Raw genomic sequence first — 16,417 nt, 5'->3', positions numbered from 1 at the left:
ATATTAAAATATGGGCTTTCCCGTTTATCATGTGAGATCTGTGATTTTATGTAAGTAGTTACACCAGTTTAGGATTTGTACTTATATGGAACTACTACTGGCTCGGAATGATTTACTGTCTTTTCATAATGGAGTTTAATTGTTTTGAAAAGTGCCATATACTTAAATAAAAATTATTATTATTATTATTATTATTATTATTATTATTATAGGTAATGTTTCTCCTTTCTTTTACTTCAGATGTACAGATTTTAATGTCATTTGGTTTGGGAATCGAACCTCAAGTCAGTGGTGCTGGTGATAACGAGGAAGAAACACTCAGTCCGGAAAACAATGAATCACAGAGTGAGTCAATCAGCAACTCTGCAATTGGGCCTGAAGAGACAGAGACTTCACTGGAAGTAGGTGATGGACAGTTACTGCCAAACCCTGAGAAGCCAACAGCAGGTTATGACGAGACTGAAGACAAAAAGCCTACAAAGCAAACAAACGGGAATACAGGTTCTCAAGATTTATTTATTAAAGGCATCTAACTGTGGGTGTCTGTGTGAGAGTAAAATAATAATATTATTTATTTTTATACTGCCTGGCCCAAAATAAAAGTCTGTAACATTTTTACACACTATGCCTCAGTTATGTAATATATTAAGTATATCTACTGTACTTATAAAATATATATAGAATGTTTGAAGACCAGTTCAGTAGATGGGTTGAGTCAGGAGTTTATTGCTTGACTTGAATGAAGACTGGCAGCATCATTGACAGAACAGAAATCAGTCTGGAGAGGTGTTTCCCAGACCGGGAATAAGTCTATTACATAACATTTTTTCAATAGAGAATTTCTCTATGGAATTCTGAATAGTCCAGCAGTACTATGCCAAAATCTGTCCTGCATGGCCAAATGTATTTATAATAATTTATTATGAGCATATTTGATACATACCAGCCGTTGGCACAAATTGTAAAATGCTCACAGCTGTTTAGTCTCCTCAAAAACTCCATAGTAAAGTATAGGCATACTATAGACATTTGAAGATAGAACAGGATGCACTTGAACACCTATAAATAAGCCTGACATATATATTTTATTAATATTTACATGTCTTTATGTAAATAAAATACAGCTTCACTTACCTCATAGGTGTACAATTGTACACTGTAATCCTTCTATTCAGTGCTATCGTGGCTAAATGCTGTCAGTGAGCAGTAGCAATGTCCCAGCACTAAGAATACTTTAAAAAGGAAGCCAAGATCCTGTATAAGTAGTTGTCTTTAGGGCAAGATTAAACAGTAGTGTTCATGTTAAGGTTTTGTTCTGTGTGTTTTTGTTGTTGTTTGAAGGTCTGAAGGAAGAACTGACTGGCAACATGTGTCAGTTTATGAATGCAAATGTTTTTCCCTCTGTGCACTGGTAAAGGTTTAGCCTCACCTGAAGAGGAGAAGGATGGCGTGCAGTTTGTTGAGCCCCAGAAGCAGGATTGCCGCATCACCTTTGGCCGACAGCTGTCCCAGCAGAGCGTGGGAGACACAGCTCGGCCACGCTGCCCTGTCTATATCTACAACTGCTCTCTGGACTCTCTTAAAGATCAGCTGGTCCACCCACACTCCAACCGCCAGCCTAGAGATGTCTTCCTCAGGTAACACCATACTCGCCTGCATGTATTTCTATAAGCCCTGTAAGAGCTGGACTAGATTTACTTCAGGAGGTTCTGTAATGTAAAGTCCCCATAGCTTGAGAAACCTACTTTTCGTAAACATTTGAGTTATTGTAGTATGTAAACTAGTGGTGTGGGAAATGACAATATCAGATCGTGAAATATAAGAATTTGTCCATGACACACCATCACAGGGAGATTGTTGGATAGTGCTAATGCACATACATTCTGTTGAAGTTCTAATAATTTGTTTACACATCAGTCAAACGGGCAGAGTTTCGGGACACAGATAACATAAGTCACTACTCTAAAATGTACGACTACTGAATTAAAACCAAAAGAATTCATTATTCCATACATGAGATCTGTTCTTCACTTGAGGTGCTCTGATCAGATTGGCTAAGCTCATTCTAACCCATCATTGGCCAATTGACTGCTTGTATTTATTTTGAGACAGTGTCAATAAAATAAAACACAAAATTTAACATATCTTTAAGTGGATGGAATAAATGCTGTACTGGTTGGCATTAGTATGAACTTAGATTTTTACATTTATGGCATTTTTGGCAGACGCTCTTATCCAGAGCGACATGCAAGGTTACTTGTGTAGGTAGACCAACACAGTGTTAGGAGTCTTGCCCAAGGACTTTTATTGGTGTAGCACAGACTGGTTGTCCAGACCTGCTACTGTGTGTCCTCTGTGTCACCTGTGTATGGGCTTTAGGTGATTTGGCAAAGTATAAGCTAAATCAATGAGACATTTTATTGTTCTTAGGCCTACGTGTTGTTCTTTTGGTGTAACACTGACCTGAATATCCAGGTACTGATGCTATGTGAAAATTTAGGGAAATAACAACTTTACAAATTGCTTTAAATTACAGAGCCAGTGTTGGTAAACTAGTCCAGCTCACACAGGGATCTGCTCTCACAAGCTTGAGATTTCCATCACATTAACTTTCCATTGAGACATTCTTTAGTAACACTGACCTCAGGCCTGTGCTGGTTTAGGTCACTGAGACTGACTGCACTGTGATCCTAATGTGTTGTTTTTCTTTGGGTGAGGATAGACCTCAAGATGCAGAGTCGTGGGAACTCAATCAGCAGCTGAAGTTCAGGTAGCATTGTTTACTGCTTCCAGCTGCTAAGCTTAAGGGCACTGAGACATCCAAAAATCCTTGGACAAAGAGCTGGGTTACATTTTGCAGGAGGTTTTGGGACTCTTAAAGCAATAAATCAAATTGACACAGATGTCCACTGAAATATGCCCGTAATACAATCGATCAGCCAACACACATTTATTGTCAGATATTTGCTTCTTTAATTTTGCACAGGAGCTTGAGACTAATACAAATATTAATGCAAACACCATTTCTAGTAAAGTTCTGATTTTAATTAACTAATTAACTAATTAATTAATGAATTAGCACAATGCAGTAAACACAAGAATATGATGGGTTAAATTCTCTTGAACCTTCATAAAAACTGACAAAAATACAAGGGAAAGATTTCTAATGTTTTGGCTTACCAACTTGATTGTATTGTGTAAATATAGATATTTGAATTTGAATTTGGTGCCTTCAACTAGGGTTGGGAATTGCAGGACATGTATTGATACGATATTATCATGGTATGTTGTCCATCATTGATTTCAATTATATCCAGATACTGCGATTCTGTGATACTTTATATATTGCAATACAGTTATCAACGATACATCAAAATACCCGTGTAACATAAGAAAATGCTCCTTATTAGGCAAATAGAAGGAATTGCATATATATTAGTGTCACAGAGTCTGACAACCAGTATGAGACAGTGTACAAGAAAGTGCATATCTTAGGTTTATACCTCACATACCGGGACTGCAACTTGTCCATGTCTAAGCGAGGGGGGGCGGCAGTGTAATTTAACAGTCTGCTGCTGCATCAAAAAATCTTACATATGTTACTTGCATGTGTGTGAAATACCATTGATGGGAAGGTGTATAGAGGGATTTTAAAAAGATAAATGCTGCGATCAAGGCAAGACAACACCAGGCTTCACTCTGCATTGCTTCTTAGACAGAGTCTGTGCTTGACATGCGTGCCTACAGTCCAGATCGGTCTCCTGTGGCACATCATGGAGCTGAGAGTCAGATAATGGCAACCATGGACTGTTTAGCAGCTGATGTCTTGTATCAAGCAAGATTGGGCAAAGATTTCACCTGCAGAAGAGTAAAAGTGTGTATCCTCAATTCCCTATTGCTTAAAAATTGTAAATAAAAAGTAACAGTGATGTAGCACAGTAATAAGCATACCTCTGTTGCAATGTTTTGGGTGTGTTGCATCAAATTCTAAATGGCTTAATAATTACAAAGTAAAATTAAAGAGTAATTAAATCAGTAATTTTATCTATTTAATAAAATAAACAAATCACAGAATTTTGTTTTTAAATATTACCCCATATTTTAACTTTTCTAGAACTGGTCTTTGTAGAACATCACACACTAGCCTCAAAATGTAAGCAATTAATTATTTTTAATATCCCATATTAATAGCCCATAAGAGTCCATGGAGACATGTGTTACAAACCTTTTATAAGGTCTGGAACATGCCCTACACGTCTTTATTCTTCACTTTGTGTCCCTAAATGATATTTACTGAGCATCCTGAATGCAGTCACATGACACTGTGAATTTGTTATGACAGTGTACTTTGTCAGTGCATGATGACCATAGAAATGCTTATTTTAAAAAGCATATTTGTTTAAGAGAAGTTACACAATAGTTCTTGTGATGTCTGTTACATTGGTATCTATCACAAAGCTAATTACAGACTATGGCAAGAAATGTGAAAAAGGGTTGTTTCTTTGGTCTGTTTTATATTTCTCATAATTTGGCTATATGGTGAATTGAGAATGGTCTCTTATGGATTGAATAATGCATAATAGACTTGTTTATGTTGCTCCTCTCACTATATGACATACCATTATCTACAGAATGTAGAGGTGAATGTTTAGTGATTTAGCCATGAAGTTTGCTCAGTGATAGTTGGTGTGACGTAAGCTTCCATTACAAGGAAAACTCACACCTGAAAGGTCTTGGCTGATTGATTAAATGAGGGTATATGGAACATAAATTTGATGAATTGCTGAAGTGTCACTTTAAGGCTTCTCTTCTTTCTGTCTCTCTCTGGTGGGGAGTGGATACAATGTGGCTGTTGCAGCTTACAGATATTGCAACAGAGTATGAGGTCTAAAACTTACAATGCGATATAAATATATTATCACCTTACTCGTTGGACTACAGTTCATTACACAGCAAAAGAAGAGCAGCTCTCGTTTGCCTGGTGATTTTACTTGCTTGAGGTTTCCAACTAAAACCTATAGATACTTTCTTTAATCGCAGCACCTCATCCAGACCTCCTATTCTGTTGAAATTGATATCTTCTGTATGTCTGCTTGCCTGCCTGCAACATTTCCCCAGCTCAGGAGATCATCTGGAGATTGGAATGACTGCAAATGTGCAATGTGCACTAATAATACAGGAATATTAAAAATACTTTTGTAAAGTGATGGTTTAGACAAAATTCCAACAGAAATTTATAGTAATTTAGAGATGAAAAAATTAAATCCTGGTGGATACCAACCATTCATAACCAGGACTGTGGACCCATGGCATCAATTTTTTGGCTTTTTTATTTATTTAAGTTTTTTTTTTTTTTTTTGCCCTTTTCAATTATTTCCCTTACTGTTTTGGTGGAGTGCTATGGAACTGTCACCCTCACATACACGTTATTTTGGGAACAAGGTTAGATTTTTATTTCAGTCTTCATACACTTTGACTTGTTTTTCCAAGACCCATTTTGCAGATATACTTATTTATTTCTTTACAATTTCTTAATCTTTTAAATCATGTATTATCCACATTTATACTGTGAAATATTTGTTCAATACATATTGCCTTGCTTTTGTACCACATGCTCTGGAGCCAGTACTGCTTGCTTTAAGCTCTCTTTGATTAGGGTTTCTGTCTGCAGCTGTAGATATTTATCTGCATTTTCTGTCTGTTCTGTCTGCAGCTGTAAACTTTTATCCACACATATTGCAAAAAAAAAATCTGATATGTTGGAACAATCAGCAGAAACCTCTAGTCATTTACTGCTGTAGTTAAATACAATATAACACTCATATAAAAAATAAATAAATAAATAAAAAATAAAAGGACACATTGGTAGGTGGGTTGGCGACTCAAGTGTCTGGGTGAATGTGTGAGTGTGTGTGTCGGCCTTTGAAAGACTAGCACCCCCTTCAGGGTGTGTTCCCACCTTGCGCCCAGTGATTTTGGGCAGGCTCTGGATCCAGCGTGACCCTGAACTGGATGAGCGGTTACAGACAATGAAAAACAAGAGAATAAATCTCATATAATTATACCATTCATTATTCTTCAGCCAAACAATAGAGTTAACCTTTATGTTTCGGTTGCAAATTGCCACAATAGCAAATCCTAACTTCATTAGTACACAATTTAGATATTTGTGACCATGAGTGTATACTGTCTTCTTTACAATGCTTTCAAACATCACTCAGAAGGAATAAGTGATAGTCATGGTCTTTACTCACCATCTAATTAACAATGAAATTGGTTTCCAAACCAATATAAAACCATATATGTTTTATATAGTCATACAGTTGGATGCAGTGCAGCTGAGAGGAAGAATAGGTGTTTTGTTTCACTGACAATAACATGATGGTGGTGTGTGTGGATCTGTGTGTGTGTTTCTGTTTTTTTGTTTTTTTTTGTGTGCTGCTGGTTTAAGGTCTCTCTCTCAGGATCGTAGTAGCACCTCCTCTTGGGTAGACCTCTTAGCTCACCCTCACAGGCAAAAGGAGCTTGCCAACTACTGCAGCCTGCTACAGGAGCACTACTATCAGAGCTATGTGAGAGGTAGCACACATTTTTAATATTCTAACATATCATTACAGTATCACTGAGATCAATATGACTGTTAAGGCCAATTATACTATGATTATTGAATTATATTGTTGGATGCCATCACCAACGCATGCCAGAGTGCTAGGTGGTGCTCTATTATTCCAAAATATGGCTACATTGCGCAACAGTATTGAGGAGCTTTGTACACCTCTAGCTTACATGGTATTGTGGTGATTTTATCCTTGTAAACCTTAGGTTTATTCATATGGAGATTATTGTAGCAAACTTGCTATGGAAGAACAATTTTAGCTTCCAAGTGTTTTAATTAACCTGCGTATGGTATTTTGATATTTTGCTGTATGTAAATGCTATAAAAATGAATGCACTTTTTCATTCATAGATATTTTGCTTATTTAAAGCTGTACTAGATGTATTCACTGCAGCTCCATGTGTAACTATGCATATTAAAATCTATCGGGGAATAGCAGAGATCAGCTTCAGCCTCTGTGTGTGGTGGCTCTGGTCCCCAGGTGTGTACCGCAGTCTCCAGCAGTCGTACAGCATCAGCTCTCAGGATGTGCTCACAGCCATGGATTACTGTGAGGAGTCTCTGCAGGAAATCGACATCACTTCCTTTCTGCAGACGCTGTGTGGACACATCCGCACGTTCTGCGAGCGCCACGAACCCTGCAGTGCAGAAAACACGAGGAAGACTTCCGGCATGCCACCCACTTTCATCATCGGTGAGACAGAAGACGACGGAGCGGACAGAATTACATTAGCCACTTCATCCAGGTACCTACTGGGCTAACAGGAAATGGATTAACTAATCATATGTGAATGTTTTTCTTACAGTTATTGTCATTCCTGAAGACAATCTATTCTGTATTCATTTTATTATAATACACACAAAGGTGCTTTAAAAACAAAACAAACCAGCACTCTGCATTTCATATTAAACAATGACCTAGGGTTAAAAAAATCATCTTATATTTTTAGGATATTTATAGCTTCTTTGGCATAAGGCACTGAATCCACTTCAGCTAAAGAGCTGGCATAGTTAAATTTGGTTTCTGATGCATACTTGGGAGGGTAAATCTCATAATGAGACTTTCACTATTAGGTTGTATCCGTCATGCTACCAGAGAACTGGAGTTACTACTGTAATCTAGACGTTTCTACATGTGCTTACACCTGTTGAATGTCTTCTCTTTAGTATTGACTTGGAAGACATGAGTGAGGCGGAGCCTAAGGGAAATGTCTCTACACCTACATCGCCCCCGGCTGCAGATGAACCCAAGTCCCCCAGAGTCCCAGAATTCCCTCTGTCTCTGCTGCACTCCCAGCAGAAATGTGAGGTGTATCCTGACCTCCATAAAATCATACAGGTACAGTACATCAAAGCTCAAACTAATCTAGTTATTAAGAGTGTTGCAGAGTAATGCATCAGTAATATCTATTACGTTATCATTCAGGCAGTAATAATCATTTGAATAATTAAAATTGAAACACTTGCTATATTTGAATAATAATGCTCTTTCAAGTTAAGATTTCATTATAAACAATGTTTATCTTTCAGCTCTGGCCAATTACATTTTCTGAATAAAAAAAAATACATGCATCTTAAGTGGTCCAGTATAGGGTACGTTAAGACCTACAGTTATGAAAAACCTAGTCTGTTTAGAGAGAAAAAAAAAAATCTTTGCATCGTGAGGTATCGATAGTGAGGTACAGTACAACATCTGCCATAGCGTTTCTGTTCAACAAATATACTAACGCACAAACAACAGAATGAAACATAATATTAATTCTACTACAAGCACATCTCCCTGCTTAATTTTCACGTTAGCCAAGTAATGTTCATGTTTCAGTAATTTACCAAAACACAAATCTAAAACGCACAAAGTTGCGTTTACTTGTGCAGTGTTATGTTTATCTTATTGTTTAGGATTAATATACTGCACTGTCTAAACAAGGTAAAATTAGGTAAAATAATGTTAAATAAAACCAAGTATTTATTATTTAAATAATGCAGTGAAAAGTTGTCAAATTAATCTGGAATACCCAGCCCTATTACTAACCATTGAAGATGATGATAGTTCTACTTATATGGTGCTTTTCTAGCCCCTCTAGTACATTTTTGGAACATCTGGGACACATTAACCACCAACAGTTTTCAAGATCCACCCAGATGATGTGACAGCAGCCAATCTGCACAAGTATGCTTCTAATACTTAGGTGGAGAGGAGACCACAGTGCAAGATTTAGCCAATTCATTTGAAGAAGGGAATGATTAGGCCAGAAGAGGCCACAGTGGTTGATTTAGCAAGGTCATTGGGGTTACATCACTACTCTTCTTGAGGATAAGCCTCAGGAACTTTTCTGACCTCAGAATCAGTTATTTCTGAACAAAAACATATATTCTTCCCTTCTTTTACAGGACAAGTTTGTGGATATTGGTGCTCAGTACTTCAAAAATGTTCCTTCCAACCCACACTATTTTTTCTACTGCCCCCAGTCTTCCAAAAAAGAGGTGTGTTCAGCAGGATATTTTTTTTTGTATGTGTGTAATTTTGTTTGAGAGATGACTCAGCATCCCAGCAAAAATAGGAAATAGGTTTACGGATGTGCAGCACTCTAGACAAGGATCTGAGACTTTTTTTTTCTTATATTTTCCCTGCAGGAGGACTCAGATGAAGAAGCAGAGAGGAGGCCCTGTGAAGACTGTGAAGTGTCTGAGGCCGAACTGGCTACAGAAGACGGTGAGAGGGCTGTTACCACTGTGGCTACAGTGTTGTTTTTCCACATATATGCAACAGTTTTCAACATACTTAACACTAACAATTTAAAGATAAAATGTGAAAACTGTTGCAGAAAATGACATATATTAATGTTTTTCCCTGTTTTGCTAATTAAACATGAGTAGAAAACCAAAATATAGTTTATCAGCCAAGAAATAGTTGGTGTCTGAAGGTTGTTTATTTAGTATTTCCACAGGAGCTACAAGGCTAATTTTAGAAAAGCTTAATTAAGTTTTCTCCTAATGCCAAATTATATGCTCCAATTATCTCCTGGCAAGAATTGTATGACAAACCTCAAAACAGTATAGCAAAATGATGTAAGGATTCCTGCTATTATTATTATTTTTATTTGTATCTTATAAGTAATTTATCCATTTAGTAGATCTGGCACATAAGCGCGTGTCTTTGTAATTACATTTTAAATAGACAATTTGGGGGAACCTAGTGATTCATTTTTTTCCCCATTTTGCATGGTCCTCATCAGCCCCCGTACAGTTTTCATGAAAAACATTTTAAATTAACTTCCATTTTATAGGCATGAATAACATGCCTGTGTTTCTTTAATTCACAGAGAATGTTTCTGGTTGTTGTATCGTATCTGAGAGCGACACAGACCTGGAAGTGGAGTATCAAGAACATGGGAATGAAAAAGCAGAGAGAGATGGAGGAGTAGAAGATGATGAGTCTCTCTCAGACTCCAACACAGTTAATCAGGATGAAGATTCTTTCAGCATTCTGGATGGGGACTCCCTGCTTGAGCCAACTGGACCTCAGCCCGAAATGCCCCCTCTCTTTGTCCACCTGGTTTGCTCGATCAGCGTTAAAAGCAGCCACGGCTCCATGCCCGTGAGGACGCTACCCACTTGTCTTAGTAAGTCAGTGGCAAAGTCCAAAACTCCATTCTGTTTACTGTAAAATTAACTATTTTGAGGGTTGGTTGGTAGTGTTGTTTAAAAAGAGGAAATAATATCTGGTGAATACTTAAACACATGATTTTTGGCATTGTTGATCAGCAAAATTATATAAGCGAGAGAGAGAGAGAGAAAATATAAAATATCAGTCCCTGAATATCCAGACATCAGACTGATAAGCAAGCCATTACTGACCTTGATCACAAAATCTATAATTTATAAACACAGGTTTACACTTCTGAGACTCAAAAGGGGAACCCAGCTTCCTCTAGAGGAAAAAATAAAGAGAGCAGAAAGAATCTGCAAATCTTGAGGCTTGTTCTAGGAAAGGGGATATGCTGTCTCATGGTCAGTGTGGGCAGGATGTCCAGCAGCTGGGACACCCAAGTCTCAGCGACAAACGCTTCATCCTGAAACATTCCGTCCACTAATCTGGCTTCTCTGTCAGGATTCTGCCAGTTGCATTATGATTGGCTGTCTGTACATCTGTGTATACACACTTCCGTGTACCGGTACAGACTCTTGTACTGGTCCGACATAAATCATAATGACTGCCACCTTCTCTATGTCATGCCCAAATGGCAGACTTGTGATTGGTCCTTTTGCGGATCAGCCAAATTACAGTAGTAGGAGGTTCTTGGCCACGTTAAGTGGTGAAAGATCCCTAGAGAGTCTGGCAATGCTAGACTAGAAACACTCCAATTCAGGCAATCATTCTCCAGCATCAGGTCAGAGAGAATGTGCAGTTGTTCGTCTTGGCAGAGAAACATACAGATAGTTCTGATATTTGATTCCAGGTGACTGAACACTATAAGAATAGAGTGTGAGTTGTAGCTCCAGCAAGCCTAATTACAGTGTAACTAAAGAGACTGAATAAACATGTTTTTTAGCCTAGACTTAAAAATTGAGACTGTGTTTGATTTATGAACATGGACTGAAATTTTATTCCCAGAACTATATTCTCTGTGTGTAACACTGTACCTTTTCTGTTTTTGAGATACTTACTTGCTTACTTATTTATATATTTATCCATTTCTTTATTTATTGGAACTTCAGCTAATACAGTGCATTGAAGAAGAGGGTAAACTGTCCAGATTTGTCACATCAGCTAATAGACACCCATGATAGCTAACACGATGGGCAAATATGGAGAGAAGGGGCACATCTTCCCCACAAAGACAGTGAGGAGTCCTGTCATCAGACAGCTTAGGCATTTCCTGCCTTCTACAGGTGATGGGGACAATGCTTAGACTGCTGCACTGCTCAGTAGCCTGCAGTCAGAGGCCATTTAAACACAGTACAGGTCTCTCAGATCTTGAACTACTCACTTCCCTGGTTTAAAGAAATTATTGGGCTATAATAATAATAATGCCTTTTTATCCTTATGTGAAATGTCATTGATCAGCCAAGAAATCTCAGGTGGATCTGTGAAGTTAAAGAGGCCAGAAAGGGAGGCTGAAACCACACTGATTTGCATGATTTAAATAATTAAGTTATCATTAAAAATAAGTAGCAATCATCCTGGAACTGATTTCTATTTTTCCTTTAGTTGTTTTTTTTTCAAATTGCTAATGTGTTCTGTAGTGACATGTCTTGGCTTTCTGACTGTTACATGAGAAATTAAATATTTAAAATATAAGGGTTCTTATATTTGTTACTTACTAGGAACTTGTCTTTAGGAATTTCGACAACCTAAAATTATGTTTTTCTGTTGACTTTCTGCACTGTTGCAGGTGAGTTGATCAGCTGTTTGGAGGATGCAGAGTCTCTTCAATATATTGATCTGAATGAGCTGTCAGTCACTCTGGATATATTTGTGTTGACATTACCTCTAGAAATAGAGGTGATGTCCCATGACCCTCATCATACTAGGCAAGCACTTCAAGATAAATCATTATGAATCATTTTTTTTCTTCATGGCCTTGCTTATTTATCTATATTCACAGCATTTAATGCTCAGTACTCTTTGTATCTCTGTGTGTGTGTCTGTCCATGTCTGCTTCTGTCTATCTGTGTTTTGTCTGTGTCTCTTTGTTTTTATCTCTGTGTTTGCGAGCACAGGTACACATCTGAGAGCAGTGTGTCTATGAACCGTTCTCCGGGCCAGCCATCCTCCTACCGCTCTGATGAGGAACTCATGGAGAATTTGGATGGTCTCCGTGGGTTTGGAATGGATGGGTGAGTCATAGTAATTTAATACACTGACAAATGCCAATGGCAAGGACATACACACTTATGCACAATAGGAACAAAAGCAACAAAGCAAAGTAAGGTAGCAAAAAATATACCCTGAGTCTCTGAATCAGAAGTGAAGTATCGTACTGTGTACTGTGTGATCAGTCATGGAAGCAGCAGTGGCACCACCACTGGCAGGTTAGACAGACCAATCATAGCAGGGATCCTGGAGCATCCACCCCCTGAAATAATTGGGGTCCAGCTGTGTGCCATTCTTGAGTGCGCTCTTCAAAAGTGAGATGCATGAAGGGATTGCATTGCATGCAGTGTGCTACAGTGTCAAGCAGTGTAAGCTAGCCTCTGGTGGAGTGCACACACATTCTCTTGCAAAAAACTGAAACTGAACTTTTTTTTTTTTTCATGTGCAGAATGACGGGGGATCCTCTGTCGAAACTGCCAGTGCCTCACAAGCAGGCCGTTTTAGCCACCATGGACGAGGTGAGTCAATGTCTTCATGCTGTCTCCATCCCTTCACACTTTGACTTTGAGGAAAAATAAGCAGTCTCAGTTTATACTTGCTGTTGTCTGATTGTTTTCTATATAATGTGCCATATGAGACAGTTCTGGACTGAGCACACAGTCCAGCACACACACCAGGCCAAGCTGTTGTAGCATGTTGTAGACCTGAAATATTTTCGATCACCTTTATATTAGATTATTCTGAAACCGCAGTATCTGCCACCACGGTGATGGTACCTTCACACATATATTGTGTATATTGTGCATATATTGGGGAAAAAAGAAAAGTATATATACAGTATAGCTAAAGTATATATACAGTATAGCTACAGTTGAGCTAAACGTAAATAAAAACAATGAAATGTTTGTCTGATAATATAAAACCTATGTTTCATTAAAAATAATACTCTTTATCCAACTTTTTTAAACTTTCTGGCCTCAAATTTAAAATAGGCATATATTTTTCATCAAATAATTTTGCATGTTGTTTTTCTATTGCTTTCTTTTGACAAATCTTGGTAGAAAAAATGCTTCACAAATGAAAAATTGTTATTGTTCTTAATACTAATATTATTTATTCATCCCATTATTATTTCGCTCTTTTTGTCTATGCTGTAGATCCGTTGGTTGCTGGAAGATGAAATTGTTTCTGCTCTGAGACACTCCAGTGTGCTGAGTTCTTCCATTCTGCAGAAAGTTTCTGATCATGTGTGCCGCTCCAGTGGACGACCTGGCTGCCACCATGAGACTGTTCCCCTGCAGTTTGTCTTTGGACCTGAACAGTCACTGGAAAAATTTAAAGAGGTTTATTTATTTATTTATTTATGTATTTTAACATTTTAAATGAAACCCTTTATTTTGGTAAAGCTGTATGATATATTCCTTCTGAAAATTGGTTTTGAATAAATACAATTTATAGTTTTACTGTATCGCCCTTCTTCATAACACCTACAGGACTGTTTAATTACAGCTGACATAAACCCACATAAAACAAGCATCAGTAAGTTTAACAGTGTCTTGGGTGAAACTGGCTTATGCTTGATATTTTTTAGAACTCAACATGCTGTGTCTGTGTGTTTATTCCAGTTACCAGAACAATCTGATGTAGATCATCTATTGCCTTATGAACTATAAAACTACAAACCCCAGATGGCATGCTGTGCAAAGTATAAAAAATAAAAATAAAAAAACAGACCTCTACTTTTAACTACACTCAGTAAACATTTGAGAACTGAGGAAACCAGTTGCTGTAGTTTTGGAAGTTAAATTTTTTCACGTCCTTATTTGATATAGGATTTCAGCTGCTCAACATTTTGTATCACTGTTATAGTGTGTTACACATCTTAATGCTTCAAATGTTGTCAGTAGCCTGAACTAGTTTTGCACCTCTCTTTTACTACAGGACAATGCTGTTGTAATTCATGCAGAATGTTGATTGGCATTGTCTTGCTAATATAAGGCCCCTGACTAAGACATGTTCTAGATGTTGCTCCAAAACCTGCATTTCATCGCTGGCCAAAAAAAAACCATGCATCTCCAAAATAGTAACTTTATAGGTCAAGGAAACTTGGAAGACAGTGTAATAAAATGGATTACAAGTTATTATTGGTACATTGCTATCAGTCAATTTGTCATGTAATTTTCACACAATGAAGCATTGTATTGACTAATTATTAATACATTAAAACTATATTAATTATAGGCTAAGTGTATATAACAAATATGTGTATAATTTTATTATACTTCTTAATATAACACCTTATTTATTTGATATTATTGTATATGCTTTGCCTTTATTTTATCAAAAATATATTTATTTATATATTTAATCATGCATTTCTCTGCATCTTTCTCTGCAGGAGTTTCGGAGGTTGTCATTTCCAGGTTATCTGATTAACGCAGTGAAGCAGGATTTTCACTACATCTCTCTGAGCCGCCAGCACTCTCACAGAATACAGGCTAACAGACAGCGCAGTCAGAACTTGATGTCTACTCAGGGGGTGGGGCATAGTTCTCAGTCAACCAATTACTGCTCTGAGGCTGAGAGCAGTTCCAAGCCAACAACCAGTCAATCTCCACCTTCCAAAGGGCCAGACTGTGATGATGAAACTGAGAGAAAGGAGATGGACCCAGAGGTAACTTTAAGATGAAAATTCATATGCCCACAAAACATTTAGAGGTTTTTTGACACCTTACCTAATGTTCTGAAGTTCTTGAATGTTGATGTTTGTTTATATATAACAGCCATTACCTAATACTTGAGGTGTCTTTTGCCTCAACACAAAAAAAAAATTGCATTAAAACTTATGAGAACTTGAAGAGCAAAAGAGTGATACTCTGTATGTCAAAGTTTGCCTGTAATAATGAATGAAATCAGATACTTGAAAATGCACACACTGTGGATGTTCAGCTATAAGAAAACAGCTTTTATATTTGCCAGAGACATACATAAAAAGGAACACTCGCTGTAAACTCAGTGATGTTACATAAAGTTTACTGGGTTATTTGGGCAATTTAAGAGTAGCAGGTTCAAATGAGTTTAATGTCAGCATGCTTAACGCCAAACATGGGCTAGAGCAGTATAAAGCCCTTCAGGATAAGACTATACAGTGGCTGAAATGTTCTCTGGAGTGATGGAGCTCCATCCAGTATTCTTTTTAAATCCAGTTTTTTTAAATCCAGAACAAATTATTGAATATCAGTTTCTGGTTCTACTAGTAATATTGTGCCTGAATTACATCAGATACTCAAAGAAATGTGTCAACATCTAGTCTAAAGCTTTTCCTGAAAAGTGGCATTTGTACATATTTTCTATGCATAATAAAAAAAATAGAATATCATTAGAAAATAGCATATTTTAAAAAAAATGTCTCATTTGATTTAAAAGAATTTCTGTAAGGCTTACAACTGCTTTAAACTGGGTAAGAATTTAGTTGTGGGCACAGCTTTGATAGATCAAGTGTGATGATATGTTTCAGCTGGTTGAAGGAGGTCAGCTGCCGGTGCAGAAGGAGCAAGAGGAGCTCACAGAGGCAGAACTCAGGCCTTTAGTGGTTTACTCTGAGTGTGACTCTGAACGTTTGGATATCAGTAGGAACAAACCAGTGGATGCTGATGAGCCTTGGCCTCAGAGCGCAAACCAGCAAAGCACTGACCGCTCGTATGACCACAATACCCCACCCAAAACGCCCTCTGCTGTTAGTTTGGCTGAGTCTGTGCAGTCTACAACACACAGTGAGTTTCATCAAGTAAATAAATGAAGCCTTTTCTGTAATTTCTCAGAATTCATCACTTTTTTCTATGCCTGGTCTGATGACTTTATGTGATGTGGAGAATAGGGAAAAAATATGTATGAGCAAATATGTATGAAAGTTTTAATTCATCAATGTTGTCTGGTAATTAGAAAAATCTGCAAGTAATGGTACCCAGAGCAAAGGTTCAGAG

The 16,417-nt window shown here is 37.5% G+C and overlaps 1 protein-coding gene across 1 annotated transcript in view; it reads left to right on the top strand.

Moving 5' to 3' along the window:
* szt2 (SZT2 subunit of KICSTOR complex) overlaps positions 1-16,417 on the top strand; it is a 139,745-nt gene that overhangs the window by 27,238 nt on the left and 96,090 nt on the right. Inside the window, exons 24-38 of the mRNA XM_066662886.1 lie at positions 241-501; positions 1,418-1,637; positions 2,723-2,770; positions 6,452-6,579; positions 7,098-7,362; positions 7,784-7,955; positions 9,008-9,100; positions 9,251-9,329; positions 9,940-10,239; positions 12,013-12,151; positions 12,341-12,457; positions 12,883-12,952; positions 13,592-13,777; positions 14,833-15,108; positions 15,952-16,207. Of these exons, the coding sequence (XP_066518983.1) occupies positions 241-501; positions 1,418-1,637; positions 2,723-2,770; positions 6,452-6,579; positions 7,098-7,362; positions 7,784-7,955; positions 9,008-9,100; positions 9,251-9,329; positions 9,940-10,239; positions 12,013-12,151; positions 12,341-12,457; positions 12,883-12,952; positions 13,592-13,777; positions 14,833-15,108; positions 15,952-16,207 (2,610 nt within the window). The remainder of the gene's footprint in view (positions 1-240; positions 502-1,417; positions 1,638-2,722; positions 2,771-6,451; positions 6,580-7,097; positions 7,363-7,783; positions 7,956-9,007; positions 9,101-9,250; positions 9,330-9,939; positions 10,240-12,012; positions 12,152-12,340; positions 12,458-12,882; positions 12,953-13,591; positions 13,778-14,832; positions 15,109-15,951; positions 16,208-16,417) is intronic.

This window comes from Hoplias malabaricus, chromosome 3 (assembly GCF_029633855.1).
Source record: "Hoplias malabaricus isolate fHopMal1 chromosome 3, fHopMal1.hap1, whole genome shotgun sequence".
NCBI lineage: Eukaryota > Metazoa > Chordata > Actinopteri > Characiformes > Erythrinidae > Hoplias > Hoplias malabaricus.
The sequence above is the reverse complement of the archived record's forward strand: the minus strand, read 5'-3'. Positions and strand labels throughout refer to the sequence as shown.